Source organism: Trachemys scripta, chromosome 3, assembly GCF_013100865.1.
Source record: "Trachemys scripta elegans isolate TJP31775 chromosome 3, CAS_Tse_1.0, whole genome shotgun sequence".
In the NCBI taxonomy this organism is placed as follows: domain Eukaryota; kingdom Metazoa; phylum Chordata; order Testudines; family Emydidae; genus Trachemys; species Trachemys scripta.
In genome coordinates, this window is record NC_048300.1 from 63,636,679 (window position 1) to 63,654,324 (window position 17,646).

The 17,646-nt window shown below is 38.7% G+C and overlaps 1 protein-coding gene across 3 annotated transcripts in view; it reads right to left on the reverse strand.

The window, feature by feature from the left end:
* The window catches only part of FEZ2 (fasciculation and elongation protein zeta 2), a 54,732-nt gene that overhangs the window by 10,188 nt on the left and 26,898 nt on the right, over positions 1-17,646 (reverse strand). For 2 of the 3 annotated variants that reach the window (XM_034764944.1, XM_034764947.1), the window contains exons 6-8: positions 16,037-16,117; positions 8,350-8,425; positions 3,505-3,570 (exon numbers count right to left, since the gene is read on the reverse strand). In XM_034764944.1, the coding sequence (XP_034620835.1) occupies positions 3,505-3,570; positions 8,350-8,425; positions 16,037-16,117 (223 nt within the window). The remainder of the gene's footprint in view (positions 1-3,504; positions 3,571-8,349; positions 8,426-16,036; positions 16,118-17,646) is intronic. The other variant, XM_034764945.1, reaches the window with a different exon arrangement.

Below are 17,646 nucleotides of genomic sequence, written 5' to 3' on the forward strand. Positions count from 1 at the left end.
AAATTGGTATGCTGAATTTAAAACAGATCATTTGTAAACTTAACAGTAAATTGTTTAGATAGGAATTGAAGCATGTCTCAGGATACCATCCAGCTATAACTAACAGGCTGAGTTAGGCACATCATGTCGTATCCTTGTCAAACCATTTAGATATTACTTTAAATTGCTGCACTCCTTGTTCTACTGTAAAAGCGCTCTGTATTTTGGATCTACTTCCATGTGAATACCAATTTTTAAGATCCAATTTGGAAATAGCGCCTCTATTTGATCAGGAGAATGAATTCCACATCTTTACGAGGAAGTCTGACGCAGTTTTCTGGTATTGATCCTCATGTAAACATGCAGTACAGGGCTGGTAACAAAACCATTGGGAACTCATCCTCACTGTTCATTTGTAGTGGACTATTCTCTTCATTCTGCTCTGACCCCTTCCACTCATTTTGAGTGAACTGCTTGCTATTCCCCATCAGTCATGAGTCCAGACTGGAAGAGTAGTTGTGTACGAGAACAGGCAATTTAAATTTAACAGAAGATGTTCTAATCTGGGATTTTGCCCATTCTTGTCTACAGTTTTTATATGTTTATGGTCATTTATGGTTTGAAGCATTGGAAGAGTTTCAGCTGGGGCTGTGATGCACTTTCCAGGATTATATAAGGGGATGAGTGAAGATACCAAAAATCAGAGTCATCAGTTGCTTTGGTGGCCCTGTGGGTGCAGTTAACCCATCAGTCATGACTCCAGATTAGGAGAACGTGTGTGTAAAATGTGCCCATTCTGATTAGTATTTAATTACTAAAAATTATTATGACATTTTAAACATCCAAACTTCTTTCAAAATAGACAAATTATTTTCTTCCCCTAAGAAATACAAATACTAAGTAATTTATTTCTTTCAATGCAGGGTTACTAAGTTGAAAAATAAACTCCAATAGTATCACTAGAATTTTTTCAGACTAATTGTTCTACCTGTCACATGAGAAAAAACACTTAATTAGAAGTTCTAGACAAAAAAAGCAGCTTCTGCTATTTACTCTACATGAGCTAAAGCAAGGCTAGAGAATTCAGACAAGACATAGATATTCTAGAAAGATTGTGAAGTCAAAATGTTACGCATTTGATAAAAGCTCCTGGTTGGCTTTATTTTAAGAAGACAGGAAATCAAACACAGACTGAATTCAACCATGCTGCAAAAGTCATCTGTTTGTCTGGATTTTTGGAGAGAACAGAACAAAAAAAAAAGATGGGGAAAGAGTGTTTGTGGATGACTAGCTAGCAGTGTTCTTGTTGTAATGATTATTTTAATACTGCTGGGCTTTTTTGTAATATTAATTTGTGTGTTAGGGGGCCTAGCACATTTCACAGCCATCTTTTATTTTTATTTAAATTGCAATAAAGTCAGCATCTTGAGTAAATTTATTGATAACTAAACTGTGAGGATTTGTAAATACTTGCAAAGTCAGAGCAATCAAAATTATGAGCAGAAAATACAAGAATTAGATTAGAAAAATACAACCTACTAGGTATGAAGAGAGTAAATCAAGTGATATTTCATTTGAAAACAGATACTTGGAAAACAGTAACACTAAAAATCAAGGACAGCAAGTTAGAGATGAATGTGAAGTGTATGATCTGGCAACAAACAATGGTAATGCAATTTTGGACTGCATACGAAGAGGCATCACATCATGGAGCAGGGACACTGCAATTCCATTTACACACTATGGTCTAGAGCCTACAAAAACTTATGCCTATGCTTAACTTTAAGCATTGAAGTAAATGGGACTACTATTATGTACAGGCTTAAAAGTAAGCACAAGTGCTTCCACATGCCTAAGTGAGAGAGGGAAGCAAGACTGTGCCTGAATTACCACATTCTGTTCTGGGCATCTTAATACCACAAAGATGCAGACAGGGGCGGCTCTGGCTTTTTTGCCACCCCAAGCAAAAAACGATGGGCCTGCCGGAGCAGCAAAGGGGGGTGGGGGGGAGAAGAGGGGAGGAGGAAAACAAACCTGCCCCGGGGGGGGGGGGGGGGGGGGAAGGGGGAAGAGAAGAACAAACCAGCTGGCCAGAGCGGCGGGGGAGGGGAAGAACAAACCGGCCCGCCGGAGCAGCAAAGGGAGGGGGGACAAACTGGCCGGCTGGAGCGGTGAAGGAAAGAAAAAACAAAAACAAAATACCTGCGGGGCGGCGGGAGCATGGGTGCAGGGGGACTCCTGGCCCTGCAGACCCGGGGGGGAGAAGAGAAGGGGGGCCCCCAGGGCTTCCTTAAGTGGGGTGCTGCCAAGTGGCGGGAGCAGCAAACCAAAAAGAAAAAACCTGCAGGGGCGGCCAAAGCGGTGAAGCGCAAAAAATATATAAGGATTAGATGAAATGCCACCCCTTGGAATCTGCCGCCCCAAGCACGAGCTTGCTCCGCTGGTGCCTGGAGCCAGCCTGGATACAGACAAATTGGAGGGAGTTTAAGAGAAAAGACCAAAATAAGTAACAAAGGGATTAACTACACTAAACGTGCATTGTATAGTTTAGTTCAAAAATAAAGTGGAGCATGATAACTAAGGGAGAGAAATGATTTAAAATGAAATAACCAGTAGTGATGGAATGAACTAAGAATGCAATTTCAGGTGAAATGTCTAGAATCCTTATGATGATCTCTATTAGACTGTGGAACTGTTTTTCAAGGTAAATGATGATCTCCATTGCCTGACACACTGAAAATCAGACAATGTATAGCACTGGAAAATATACAGCAAGTACACTCAAACCTTTTAATTTTAAATGGAACCAGACAGAATAAAGAAAAATATCCAAGGACATTGTTTGTGGAAGATAGCCACTGATGGACCTATTAGCCAGAATGGGCAGAGATACAAAACCATGCTCTGAAGTGTCCCTAGCCTCTGTTTGCCAGAAGCTAGGAATGGGCAACAGGGGATGGATCACTTGATGATTACCTGTTCTGTTCATTCCCTCTGAAGCACCTGGCATTGGCCACTGTCAGGAGATAGGATACTGGGCTAGATGGATCGTTAGTCTGACCCAGTATGGCCGTTCTTATATTTACTAGTGATCAGAAGGAAAATTTCAAATTTATACAAATCTACAAGCCCTGTATCAGCAATGTGCATTATTTCCACAGATTATTTAAGTAGTTCATTGTTTCAGAAAAACCTAATACATTTTGAACTATTTATATTTTACTTTGTATACTAGATCTTAAATGATTTGGTTTTGATACTATGATGTCCTATGGCGCTCTTGTAATGTGCTTTAGACCATCTCAAAATAAATTACCGCCACAATGTTTTATTTATGGTGCGACATACTTAGGGGCTTCTGGGCACATAAAATAAAATTAAAGCATACTTTGATTAGAAGATAACAGACCTAGTAATTCATGAATGCCACAAGAACAACATTTTAAAACATATATTTAATATACCTCATATTAACTTAAAATAAAAGATCCCAGCTAATGCGTATATACTAACAGACATACTCACCCTTTAAAATGTAGTCTGTTAATAAGCTTGGCACCTTCTCGCTGTCCTCTTTCATAGCATAAAGGACTGAAAAGTATGGGAGGGGAAGGGTGGATGAGAAAAAGCAATAATTCAGATCATTAGTCAAATTAAAGATGTTACTCGAACAACCACATTAAGGATACTTTAACTACTCATCTAGATATTGCATCCATATCAATTAGAAAATATGTAATTGGAATACTGAAAAAATGAATGGCAGACACATGGGGGCTGTTCCACACCCCTTTCATATGCATAATTCTAATGTAAATCTATAGCGTATGCACATAAGAGCCAGGGAATTGGGTCAAGGAGTACTGTATAAGACGACTCTTTTTTAAAACCACACTGAATTTTTAATTTTTTTTTCTTTAACATGATTAACCATATCAGACATAGGTGTTTTTGTTTGTCATGTATTTCAATGCACTTTTGTTATAAAAATCAATGTAAATAGTAAAGAAAACACGAAAACATGGTACCAACATCTCTCATTCCACTTAGCAGCTATCAATATTGTTTTGGAGTTTTAAACCAAGATCTTTACAATGGGGAAAACTCTCTAACAGGATATTGAAATTATAAATCCTTTAATGTTTCAGTATTTTTTCCATGTTATTCCCCCTAGCACTGGGCTTTAGTAGGCCAAATTTACTTTCAGCTGTGCAGCTACAGAAGTTCTGTAAGTTTCACCAGGTTATGTATTATTCTGTATTATTTCACCCTCAGATATGGCTAGAGAAATAATTGTGCCATTACAGTCCCACTTCACCTTTCCCTATCTACTGGAGAAGAATCTGGGACTCCATTCACAGCAATTAAGCATTTGGGAAACAAGGTGGAAGACAAGAGAGCATACTGACATTCCTAGAATGTGGTGGTTCTCTTCTCTGACAGTCTTTAGACATGAAAAGATCCCTGTAGGGGCACATGCTAAAATTGAACTATCCCAGCTAATAACTTCATTAGGGTTGGAGCCATCAGGAAGGAAGAGAAAGTTCCGTCAACTGATTTTTCCAAGCATGGCCCAGGGAGGATACCAAACACCTGACTGCATTTGGAACGGATTTTGACAGAATTGTTTTGAGACAAGCTTTCTGCCGAGGGTAAACATTCAGATTTGCAGATGGACAAGATGTGGAGTTGGAATAAAGAATCTGTAGTTATGGTTGTGAACACTCCACTTGCCCAAAAAAGGGCAAGTCTTCAAAACATTTAGTTAAAAAACAAAACAAAACAAAAAAAAGTACTAAGATGAAGCCACAAGTTTTTGATCTAAAGAAGCAGAAAGGGTGAATAGTTGTAAAAATCAAACTACAGTAGAGGGTAAAAGGTAGAGAGAGTTGACCAAGAGGGTGAAAGTAAGTAAAAAAAAAAGAATGCCTATAATTTCAAATTCCATAGTAAAGATTGGGGAGAAATTTTCAACGACACAAATAGCAGTTAATATCAATGTGAAGTTAGATGCTTAACTACCCTTTATCCCTTTGAAAAATGTCCTGATCCAAAGTCTACATACCAACACCATGAATTGGGTCGGAAACTGCCTGTTTGCTATGTGGTCTGTGTGTTTCAGAGTGTAACATATCATAATATTAAATATAAGAAATTAAAGTCCGACCTTTTCTTTTCTTTGCATATATAAAGACAAACTCCCATCTTTCATAGCCTCCCATATGGCAAAACCTGACATAGCAGAATCTTGCGAAAAATAAGATATTTTAATTTATTAATTTTTCTTATTAGGTACTTAAATATATTGGAGTTCAAATGCTGTCTTTGTGGTTTCCATTTACTCAAAATATTCAGTTAAAAGTTAAATAGTCTGATAGCTAAAACTGTTGAAATTAATCTAATCCCTTAACAATATTAGAAAGCAAAACATTACTGTGAAGATCCTACATTTAATTTAATAATACTGAAAGTCAACTCTTATATAAGAATTATTTCAGCAATCAGGATTTCACCTAGTGTTTTACAGCCGGTGGCAGTTATTACAAGAAGGAACTCCTGGAATGCGAAAGAAATTCATACCTACAGGAATTTAATTTATGCAGACTGAATAAGCATCATACTACTTAAGTACTAAAAATGTTAGAAAAACTTTTGCAGGCTTCTACTATCCAAGAGGATGCTACATTTATTTCTGAAAACGTTTCAGATCTCTTGGGAACATTCATATGGTCTGAGGAATGCAAAGTGCTTTCTCACTCAGGTTGTGCAAGAATTTCACTCTGTATAAGCTGGCTAACAGTGTTAGCTGTCGATAAGGATAGCCAATAATTAGTGAGAAATTAATTATTAAAAAAAAAAAAAAAAAAACAGTATTTGAAAAGAAAATAACACTGAAAAGCCAGACAACTACCATGAACCACAGCAGACTAAACAACCTACTGGCAAAAGGACCCAATTTAGTTAACTTGCCAACTGTAGAACTTTTTTTTGCAAGCATTAAGAGTTGGATCCGAAAGAGATCAAACTATTAATGAGAAGATTCTACTTTTACATGCAATGTTAGTTTTATGTTTTGAAATAGGCAGCTGTGAGGCTTATAACACAGAATACAGAAAAGACATTTCCATTGCCGGTCCCTGGAGCAGTGGAACTTTAACTATAGGAAAAACCTCTGTTAACTGCCCTGGCTTACTTATGCTCGTCTGTTGCTCCATATTCAACTAAAGAATACTTCTCATATCTCTCTGTAAGTGTTCTCAGACACGAGAGGAATGAAAGAATCAGAAGCACAGCATTTACCGACTAGCAGCATTTAATAAGCTCCAGAATGCTCATGGGATAATCATAATACCATATGACTATTCCAGAATACTATATTTATATTGAAATAAAATATTCAGTGTTCGTAGCTTTAAAAACCTGTTCAATATTTGCCTCAAAATTACACAAGCAAGAAGCCAGCCAGGAAAATCTGCTACTGAGGGCATGTCTACACTAGAAACGTACATCGACCTACGTTAGGTCGACTTACAACCATCACAGTAATTACCACGGTGGTTAATGCCCACTTTATCCTCCTTTTGTTGGTGGTGCGTGTCCTCACCAGGAGCGGTTCCACCGATTTAAGAGGGGCAGTGTGGGAGGCTAAGAATCTAGGCCTCTCAGCTCCACATGCAGCTCCCAATCACCAGGAGCCTGGCCACCCCCGTAATGGGCACATGGCTCCCTGGCACCGAAAGCCTGGCTGCCCCCAGGAGGCTCGAGGACTTCAGGCACGAAGCTCCCTGCTGGGACCCCAGCTGTGGCAAGGAGCGGGGAGCCAAGAGCCAGGGAGTGCAGGTAGGCTCCTGGCATCAGGAGCCTCCGTGCAGTACCAGGGCTTCCTGAAGGGAGCTGGGCAGGCACAGCCCAACTCTGAGCGGGGAGCCCAGGCAGCAGCTGGGCTGGGAGTGGGGAGCCGTGAGGTAGCTGAACTCTGAGCAGGGCAGGCACAGCATGCCTAGGAGCCCAGGAGGCAACCGTCTCTAGCTGGAGTCCCCCATCCACCCTGTGTCAGTCTGGCTTTCTTGTCAATTTCACGGCTCCAGCAAGTAGCCATGAAATTGACAAGAATGACAGCCAACAGCAGATGTAAGTAACACTGTCTATATGGACACTGCATTGCCTTAACTACACCAAAATAAGTCCTATGCCTTTCTTAGAAGTGGAGTTATGATGTTGGTGCAGTAGGGCACTTACATCGGCGGGAGCAAAGCTGTAGTGTGTACACTGACATACCTGTAATTAGATACAAGCTGCCTCACCTCAACTTATCTCTGTAGTGTTGACCAAGCCTGAGTAATAGGATCAGGTTTCAACAAGTCCACAGAAAACACTTACCTCTTTACAGTACACATTTGTATAAACGTTTTTGTTGTTAATGAAAAAAGTTATTTGGCTGAGACTTTTGGCTTCCCCTCCCCCTTGACTACTACTGGAATTTTGACATTTTGAACTATGCTTTAGTCATAAGTAAAGGATTATGACCTCATTACAGGATTAAACAGAAAATGAAGTTAACTGTGAGAAAGCGCTAGTTTAAACACAAACCTTAAGTACTAGCCAAGGGAGCATATTTGCAGGAAAAGAATGTGTACCCAAGTTACTTTTGTTTAAATGTTCTATTATTTAAAAATTTTATATGTCTCCTGCCAGCAGAAATGCATATAAGATCTTACATTTTCAGAAGTGTTTAGTAATTCTGGGTACTCAAACTCAGACACCCTAAAAGGACCTGCTTTTAAGAGGGTGGGCACTTCAGACATTGTAAAAATCAGATCCCATTAGGGTGTCCTAATTTGTACACACCAAAATATGAAAAATATGGCCAAGAAAAGTAGATTTGAAAGTCTCTGAATAGCAATTATTTGACAACTATAATTAATTAGCTCCCCCATCTACTCTCATTCTCAAAAGTTCTAACTTCACTACATAAATGGTCTCAACTCAACACAAATTTTCTGATAAACCCATTAGTACAAATAGCATATTTTGAGGGAGCAGGGAAGCAGTGTTGCCAACATTCATGATATTTGGTATTTTTCTTAGGACTCCTGCTGTCAAGTCATTACATGAGAAGATCAGCTTTTAGTTAAAATAAAAAGTTTCTAGCCCTCAGGGTTTCAGAGACAAGCTTGAAAACATGATCCGAGTGCATTCTAGAGACTCAAAAACCAGAAGACAAACAAGAACCATCCAAAATTTATTATGGCTTAAAAATAGTAACATGATTTTGGGGGGGGGTCTAAAGCATGATTTTTGAACACTCGTTTTTGGCAATACTAGGTATGGGACATGAGATCAGCAGGAGAGTTTTAAATAGTTACTCACTTTTGGTTAATGTTTGTAGATCTTCAACACAGGGGGGTCCACTTTTCTTCTCATAAGGAATGACGGTTGTTAAGTACTGTCAAATGAAAAACATGATTATTCAGCGATCACTTTGCTTATAATTTACCCTGCTTGAACTACAAAAAAATCTTATTTTGTAGAATTACAAGATGTTATCTAATAAGATCAGATATTTTGCAAGAAACAAGTTTCTATCTCAATTATCCTAAATCTACCTCTGTCACAAAAGTCCGTTTTTAATTTTGTCATAAATTACATAAAAAACACAAACATGAAGGTGTATTAAACATTTAAGAAAGTAACTGTGTATCATTTAAAGTCCCTTACTCTAACAAGTTCCTTCTATCCCGTGTCATGGATCCTAGTGAGAGTCCCTTCCTGGCCACCTACTAACACTACTGTGAGGGGAACTGAGGCCTCAGTGCCCCAGATCCAAAGGGTGCTTTAAGCTCCTGTAGTCTGAACTGAGTCCAGCCACTGCCCCAATCTTAGGGTTCCTATGCACATGCTCAGGGTGCAGACCTTCTATCGGTTACTGCCCTCTGAGTGTCAGAACCCACTGTCCAGCTGCCTAGCCCCTCTGGACATTTCAGACTGCCCAGTACTTAAACACACCCCCTCAGCCAGAACTCAACTCCAAAGGTGTGAAACTTCTGGTTTACAGTTTAACTCCCTCAGGGGACAGTAAGTCACAGATACTTCTTGATAGACTGCAGAATAGGCACATGCAGGTAGGTGTACAACCTTGAGATCCAGGGAGCATTAGAATTTGCCCATCTTCACATCTTGAATAAATTATTTTAGAGACTCTCATCCTACAAACATGACATGCCTAGGAAGGATCGACCCATTTCAAGTCAAGAACTGGACAGTCTCCTTGTTTTTGGGACAGTGAAATAGATCCCAATGTCCTTCTCATCTTCTAGGATCAGGGGAATGGGCTGTATCTTTAGGAAATTGTTTAGGGTACCTCAGTTGCCTTTTTTGTTGGGCCAATGTGGCACTGTGTAGTAGAATGGAGTTGTAGTACAATGGATCTCACATTGAATCAACTGCATATCCATATACAGTAGTATTGTCCAGGACCCCTTTGATGTTATTTAGGCCCAGGTATGAAAACAGTTCCTCAACTTTCCTGCAATGTTGGGACTTTATATCCAGACTCTAGAAACTTCAGGTTGACTGGTTAAAATTTGAATGAACTCCTCTGATAATTGTTACTTCCTCCTTTGTCAATGAAAGACTGTACATTGTTAAGGCCAACTGCTTCTGTAAATGGCTATGCCTCCTTTTTACTGGATTATAGTTTCTAGTCTCCCAGCATCTGCTCCTCTTTGAACACAAATTCAAGATTCAGCTTGGCATCTCCTGGGATAGAACTTTGCTCTTTGAATCAGCCAAGGACTGTTGATTTTCTTCAAGTCTTACTGAAAGGAAACTGGTCTTTAAAAGGCAAGACTGTTGGCCTGGCTCTGGAAGAAAGAAAAACACTAGCCACTGTTTTAACTACATGGCCTCTCTCCTGGAGCCATGGTAGTCTCAATAAAGTGGCAGAATCATGTCACATGTGAACTCACATTGAAGATAGTGGTGCCCAGAAATGGGAGTGTCTTGGTCACTTCACAGTTTTTATCTTTGGCCTTTGGAGATCTGCTAAGCTTCTGTGACCAGTTCACTGTCCCTGGGAAATATATGCTGCATAAATTGAAGATTGTAGGGAAAGGCTTAAGGTCACAAAGATTCTATTCAAAGAGACACCTCATTTTTTCTGTCAAGGAAATCCTTGAGAGCCACACTTCATTCCACAGTCTGTGCTGTCCTTTTCACTGACCCTGACAAGGCAGCATCCATTCTTGGGTTCTCGGTAAACATTTCCACATCTGATGTTCTCAGAAGACAGTGAGATTTAATGCTGCACTTTGGTCATGTTTCCTGTCTAGAATACACCACTCATTGTCCATCTTTTCCGTCATGGATGTAGACATGCCGAGCCATATAAAAGGAAGATAGCATAGGATCCCCTGGCAGTAGCAAACATTCATTCTATGGCTTATCATCCTTAAGAGGGTTGGCAGCTCCTCAAAATATGAGGATGTCCTAATTTTGAGACTGAAGGTCAGGGACTGACTCATTCACCCTCTTCTTCGTCATCCTTTGCTTGTCCCATTTCTTCTTTATTTTTGCTCTTCTACAGACACTGAATCTGGACAACTTTGAACTGCCAAGTCTTATGGGGTGCTTGAGGAGGCTTTTCTGCCCTTCTTTTGAGTTCTTTTCTGGGACTACTGTCCTTTCTCAGGACAGGGGTCAAGTCTTTGTCTGAAATGGGCAGAACTGAGCCTGCACCCATCCTTTACCCATCTTTCTTATTGTGAGGGTTGGAGCTGCTGCCCTACCGCTTAGGCCAAGGTGTAGTCCGGGGACTCCCAAATCTCTTTCTACATCAATGGAGAGTCATACATTGTCGGAGCTCCCTGAGGGAGACCCTTCCTTTTTCACTTCTTCTGCATATGAACCACATTAGGCAACGTTTCACCGCTAGACAGCATATCCATTGTTGTGCACCCTACCACCAAGTGCTTTCTGAAAGGCCTCAACAACATTTACCCTGAAGTGTGAGCTCCTACTCTACCATGGGATTTCAGCTTAGTTCTCCAGGGCATCACCAGATGCCCGTTTGAACCATTAACGACATGCTGCTTCTCCACCTGTCAATGAAGATGGCTTTTCTAGTTGCCATTATATCGGCAAGATGGGTGGGAGAATTAGGGTCCCTCGTGGCTGATCCACCCTACACAATATTGTCCGAAGATACAATTACTCTCAGACCACATCCTAAGATCACCTCACCATTCCACCTCAACCAACTAGTAGTTCAATAAGAGGACTCATCAGCTCAGTAAAAATCACAGTTCCACAAGACTGTAGATTCTCATGTATAAGATCCTCATAAATCAGGTAACCAGCGGTGAAAAAGAAATTGGTCTAACTGCATGTGGATACAAATTTATGATTAAAAAATGGATTTTTAATTTAAATACATTTTTATGTTTAAAAATAAACCTATTTAAAATTAAATTTGAAATTATGACAACTGATATTATGATCAACACTTAAATATTATTATTCTTTTAATAGCTTATAGTAAGAAATATGTGTTCATTCCAAAGTTTTAAAGAAAGTCAAACCACTGAATTGAAGGAAGTCAATCGCTAAGCACCTGGAATCAGAGTTTGTTGAAGTGCTAAACCAGCTTTTGACAGCATTAACTTCTTCTGCAGGGGCAGAGAGACTATTTCCTTAATTTCAGTTTTCCCAATAAGGACAGTTCATTAATTCATTCAAAGCTGAGAAATTGAACGGGAGTGGAAAAAAGCAAGAAAACTTGTTTCTCTCTTCCATTCTACGAATAAAAATGAGGTGAGAGAGGTAGATATCTACTAGTTCTAAAATCATGGAGACCAGAAACAATCAGTTCAATTCACTAACCAAAGATAATACTTACTTTGTTTAATAAGTCAGTTAGTTTGAAATGCAAAACATGTTTTAAATAAACTTTTTTCTTATGTATCTAGCTTATTTAAAGGAATTCTAACAGTTTTAAAATCCTGGTTTTGTGCATTTTTAAATGAATTCCAACTTCCATCCAAATGCAGATCAAAACAATTCACAAGTTAAAAAACCAACCAACTTGTAAATAGTAAATGCATCACTGACAATTGTCTAACATAAAAATGCAAAATTAAGAATTTAAATATATGTATGTTAAGCTATATAACTGCTTCAGTGTATAGATAAAGTGAATCCACTTTGTCTGCAAAAAGTACCAAATTTAGTGTAAAGGCTATATTTAGTTGCAAATCAACATGTTTTAATGGTTACCAAACAATGAAAATGTATCTTTTTTGGGAAAATAACTAAAAGTACTAATACAGCACAAGATTACATTATTTAAATCAAAGTTTTCTGTATGCCTCTTAAAATCAGTGATTTTAATCAATCCACCCTGACCTAAACTGTATTAACAGAAAACACAAAACACGAAAACTATGCAAATATGTCTGTAAACCAGATTCAGAAGTGTGGAAACTGATCAGTTAAGTGCATGCAGACAAGAGAAGGATCAACATGAGCCTTGTGCATATTAATCGAGAAGCATTTTCCTAAATTCCTTCAGAGTGACAAGGGGAAAGTGAGACATCAAAACATTCTCCACCATCTCAAGTGCCAACCTGTTGGGTACCAAGATTCCAGATTGAGATCTAAAAAGATGCTCTAGTTCCAGGTGATCAAAGCAGGCAAGAACCTCAGTCCAATAGGACTGGCTACTACCATCCCCAGCTCAGAGCATGCTGTCTCTCACCCAAAAAGAAAGCTCTGAAAAATATCCTTGAAACCCTGGTGACTCCTGTACTTGGTTAGAACCATTACTACTTTATAAAGTGGAATAAAAAGGACCATGTGAGTTCTTCATCAAAGGAGAGAGAATTTGTGCATTGCCTCCATGGTCTGCACACTACCATTTTGCAAAACAACTGGCAATTGTGTGTGGCAAATAGACTTCTCTTAGATTTACTTCATAAGCCCCAGATCTAAGAATCACTTGTGAGGGACTATTTTCAGTTTGCTGAACTTGTGCCATTGTCATCTCCGTTTCTCCCAGGAAAAGGCAGCTAAGCATGTCTTATGGGGCATTGCCCAGGTCCTCATCACATGGACCCTGACAGAGAACCTGATCCACTCCTCCTACATAAATTATCACAGACTGATTTCTGATGTCTTCTGGGACATTTAGTCAACAATGCTTCAGACAAATACAGGGTTATCCTCGTCTTCAGGATACTAATATAGTTTAGATTTCTAGGGAGGCAATGAGCTGAGTGTGGAACCTCCTTCTGTACACACTACCCTTCACACAGTGGATTCGTATACAGCTAATACAATATGTACTGAAGAAATATGGAAGTCTCTCTTAATTATAAATTGTTCTTGCAATCTGCACTATGTCAGAGTATCTCAGGGTGTTTATTACTCAGATGTGGCAAGAGACTGGGTGACTTGTGATCAACTGGGATATCAGGCCGAACCCAGGTTGCCTTGCTTGGTGGTATCTCACAGATTCCACACCACAGTTCAATGACCACCTTCTGGCTCAATACCTGCAGTACAGTCAGGCTCTGGTAAATGATCCTGTCACATTCTTGCAAAGGGAATGAAGGCTTTCATGTCTTACAGGGCTCCTACTCTCTCTCGAGGACAAGAAGTGATATGTAGTTTTAGCTTTTTACTATAAGCCTTTGAGACTTAAGCACCCTATTTGCGGCATGGATCAATACTTTGCTCTTTCAAGATGTTGCCCTTGGCTAAGTTGCCAAGACAAAAAACACATGCACTTACATTATGTATGGATATGCTGCTATAGCCACTAGGGATCTTAGGTTATGTGGGGGTTGATTTCATCCCCAAACTCTTTCTGCTGCTGCTGTTTAAAGTAAACTACAGGAAGCACCAGGGAACGGCTTGCTGTCTGTACACCAAGTTCTATGGCACTGAAGCCTGATTTCTCCAAAGTCCAGGATTCCATGACACCACAGCTTAGTTGGGTATCCCTCCCCTTTGAAGGGAGAATGGGAAGGAAATTCCCTAAAATCAATCTTCCACATATACATTGGGCCTTTTTCCTTTCACACCGGAAGGATAGAATGGGCCCTAAATTAGTTGTTCTTGAGAAATAATCTAGAGAAGTAAATCCTCTGTGATGCTGTATGGAAACTGGGGGACACTTGAGGATATTATGAAAATCAAATTGTAAAACTGTAATGAATTTTGCCAGATAGGCCATGTAAGGTATCTACAAAAATGTTATAATTTGCCAGATATGATAATCTCATTTATGTGTTTGTATCACCTTTGTATTATGAATTATAGATATGTATGTCTGTCTGCATTTCAAACTTGGGCTATGCTTCTGGGGGACACCCCCAGACAGTTTGGGCATCAGCTCCGCCTAGTCTGCTTGATGGACCATTAAGACCATCAGCTATACAGGTGACCCATTGAGAGAAGGCAGATACACCTTATAACTCAGCAAGGCATGCAGGGGCATGCCTATGGACAGAACTCTAAGGCTTTCAGGCCATGTGCTGGGCAACTTCTGTTTGAAACAAAGGAAGCACAGGCCGCATGGCAAAAACAATATAAAAGGCACCTGCATCTTCTCCATTTTGTCTTCAACTCTGGAGGAACTTTGCTACAACCTGAAGCTCTGAATAAAGGACTGAATGACCAATCCAAGCTGTGGATGTATTCCAGAGGGCCTTTCAAGCCAGTAAACTCACCAATACTGCAAGGATCCTGATATATGGACTTTGAAGGCTTTGTATGTATGTGACTATTTTACCATTTAACATCTCTCTTCTTGTTCTTTTTCTTTATAATAAACCTTTAGTTTTAGATACTAAAGGATTGGCTGGCAGCGTGGTATTTTGGATAAGATCCAAACCTATACTGACCTGGTAATATGGCTGAGCCTTTGGAGTCAGAAGAACATTTTGTATATGCGAGTAGAGTTTTAAAATAACTTCTCACTGTACTGGACCTAGGTGCTGATTGGGAGTCAGAGACTGGACAGAAACAAAGGGAGCTTTGTGATTTTTTCTTCTTCTTCTTGATAACCAGAATGGGGGATTAGAAACACAGTTTGTGACTGGTTGGGGAGTTTAAACTGCAGTGTTACCCACCAGTCTTGGGAAGATTTGCTCTCCCTTTTGCAGCCTGCCCTGACCTTGCCATTTCCAGTGAGGGCTGCCCCAAGCACCACTGGGTCACACTCTCAAGTTGACTACATTTTAAGAATCTTGCTGTTTATCAATATCATAAGTACTATACTAAAGATATTACACAGAAACAATTTTTGTACCATTACAGTTCAGAATCTAAATTAAAATATGGTAATTAAATACTACTTTGAAATAAGGATAAAAGTTCTATATTTAACAAATGACATGATATATTAACCATTATCCTAAATAGTGGTATTCTATGCCATGTATTTTCTTTATTAATGTTTAAATCAATAAAAATACAAACTTACCTTTGGATATATTATTGTATCAAGAATATTTGTATTCCATACAACTGGCTGCTTTTAACATAATGCAATTGTCAAAGGTGTAAAGATATACATGCAATTTTGTAGATGCAATTCTGTTACTCAGAAGAATGGGCTCTGAATATTGGGGTTTGCTTCTTCTTTATTTTCCTTACTATATGTTACCTACCTCCTTAAGGCTTAAGACTGGAGTGACATTTCTAATTTGATGTATCTTTCTAAAGTGGGTTTTATATACATGCAATACATTTCAAGCATGCATTATGCTAATTGTTTTTTTTTTTTTGGGATGTGAAATAAAGCCTTGGAGGAGGCTGTTATTTCAGTGCATTATGTCATGCACATCAAGACTTGAGTGGTCTTTACTCACTGAGGAGAGAAAAAGACACTATAGGCCTACAGCCACTCTGAAAGCAGGAGAGGATGTTGTGAGCATACAGCAGTTATTTTTTCAATCTGAGCACTAAATATGCTTTAGTTGCCAGCTTTCAAGACCTTGATTTCTACAATAGTAGCAAGCGAAGAATGAGGAAAAGTGAGAGGATAACCCAGCACCTGTTTCTCTCCACCCGAGTTTCCAAACGTGTGGCGGAAGCCATTCTGAATGACATTTGAGATCCCTTCCATGCTGAAGCGCTAAAGATAGCAAAAACATGGCAGAAAAAGAAGGGGACAGAGAAACAAGTTCAAAGACTATTAGTGAGCATTTACCCAGACAACGTAAGTAAGATGAATGCCAGAGACAAGCTGTTAGAATGTGTTACAATATATTTTAACATGTCTGTTTGCTGATCATATGCAGAAGAAAGCTTTTACAGAGGGGTTTATGATTAATAAATATGAACAACCATATAAATTAAAAAAAACTGACCTGATTTCATAAAATTTTTTGCACAGAGTCAGAGGCAAAAAACTTTATATGGCAGACCACATGTTTATACATAAGTACATCCACTTAGTCTAGATTTAACATTTTTTAAATAAGAACTAAGATTTTAAAATATATTAAGAGTATCTGAAATACTGTAAATAGGCTGATAAAGATCTTCAAAGTTTATTTCAGAGACAGCCCCTCTTAAAAAGTTATTATTCAAACACTATCATATTTAAAGGTACACTGCTGACATTTAATATTTTTATGAAGTCCGATGGAGTATATACTACCAATTAAAAATGTTTTATAAAAATTACTTTTACATTATTCTAAGAATTTTATGCTTTTGTATTTCCTCTGCTACAATAACAGCAACAATTAACCACAGTAATAATTAACTGTATTCCCATAATTATGCTGATATAAAAAATGCACAGTTAGTTAACTAAAGCAGCTATATTAATTTCAAGCTCCATTAGAAACATGTGGAAGCCAAGTAAAAATAATCAAAATGTATCCTACCAAATCTGTCCTTTTGTTATTTTCATTCCACTCTTGTTTACTCAAGGAAAGAAGTTTAACAGATCCACACTTCTGAGAGTCAGTCTCACACATGAAATTCAGAAGCTGACAAACTAAAAAGTAAGTAACCCCAGGATATTCGTAGAGAGCTGTGATTTTATATAAATATAATGTTACATGTGTACATTTCCCTGCGTTTAATTTTTTTAAAGGAAGAATTAAATGCTATGTTAATACAATGTTAAGTTTGTAAATTTAACACACAAAATTCAGGAAATGAAAAAGTGAAGGCTCTCAAAGGCACCTTAATGCGCTTTCTTGGAAGATACTAAAATATTTTTGTGATTCTATGCACCCCTGTATCCATACCATACAGACTACTGCAATAATATTTGTACAAAATACGTCATGAGGTATCATATGAAAGTTAATAACACGCTGGTTATTAATATAATTGTGAAATCCATGTGTTAACCTCATATGTGAGGTTATGAATTCCCTTTGTCTGATGTTACTAAAAATGTTTGAGACCAGACAGCTTAGCCTAGGTGAAAGTGATAAACATGCCTGTCATAGACAAAGAAATGTGGGTTTACCTCAGTATACATACTGGCAGTAAACAAAGCCATCGAGCTAAACTGGTGGGGGTTATCTTGATCCTGAACTCGAGAGACATTGAATTAATATGGCTCATTCACCCCAGAAAAACACAGGAGATTGAATCCCCAGAAGGGCTTCCTGACTTGGAAGACATCCCTTTGGAGATGTA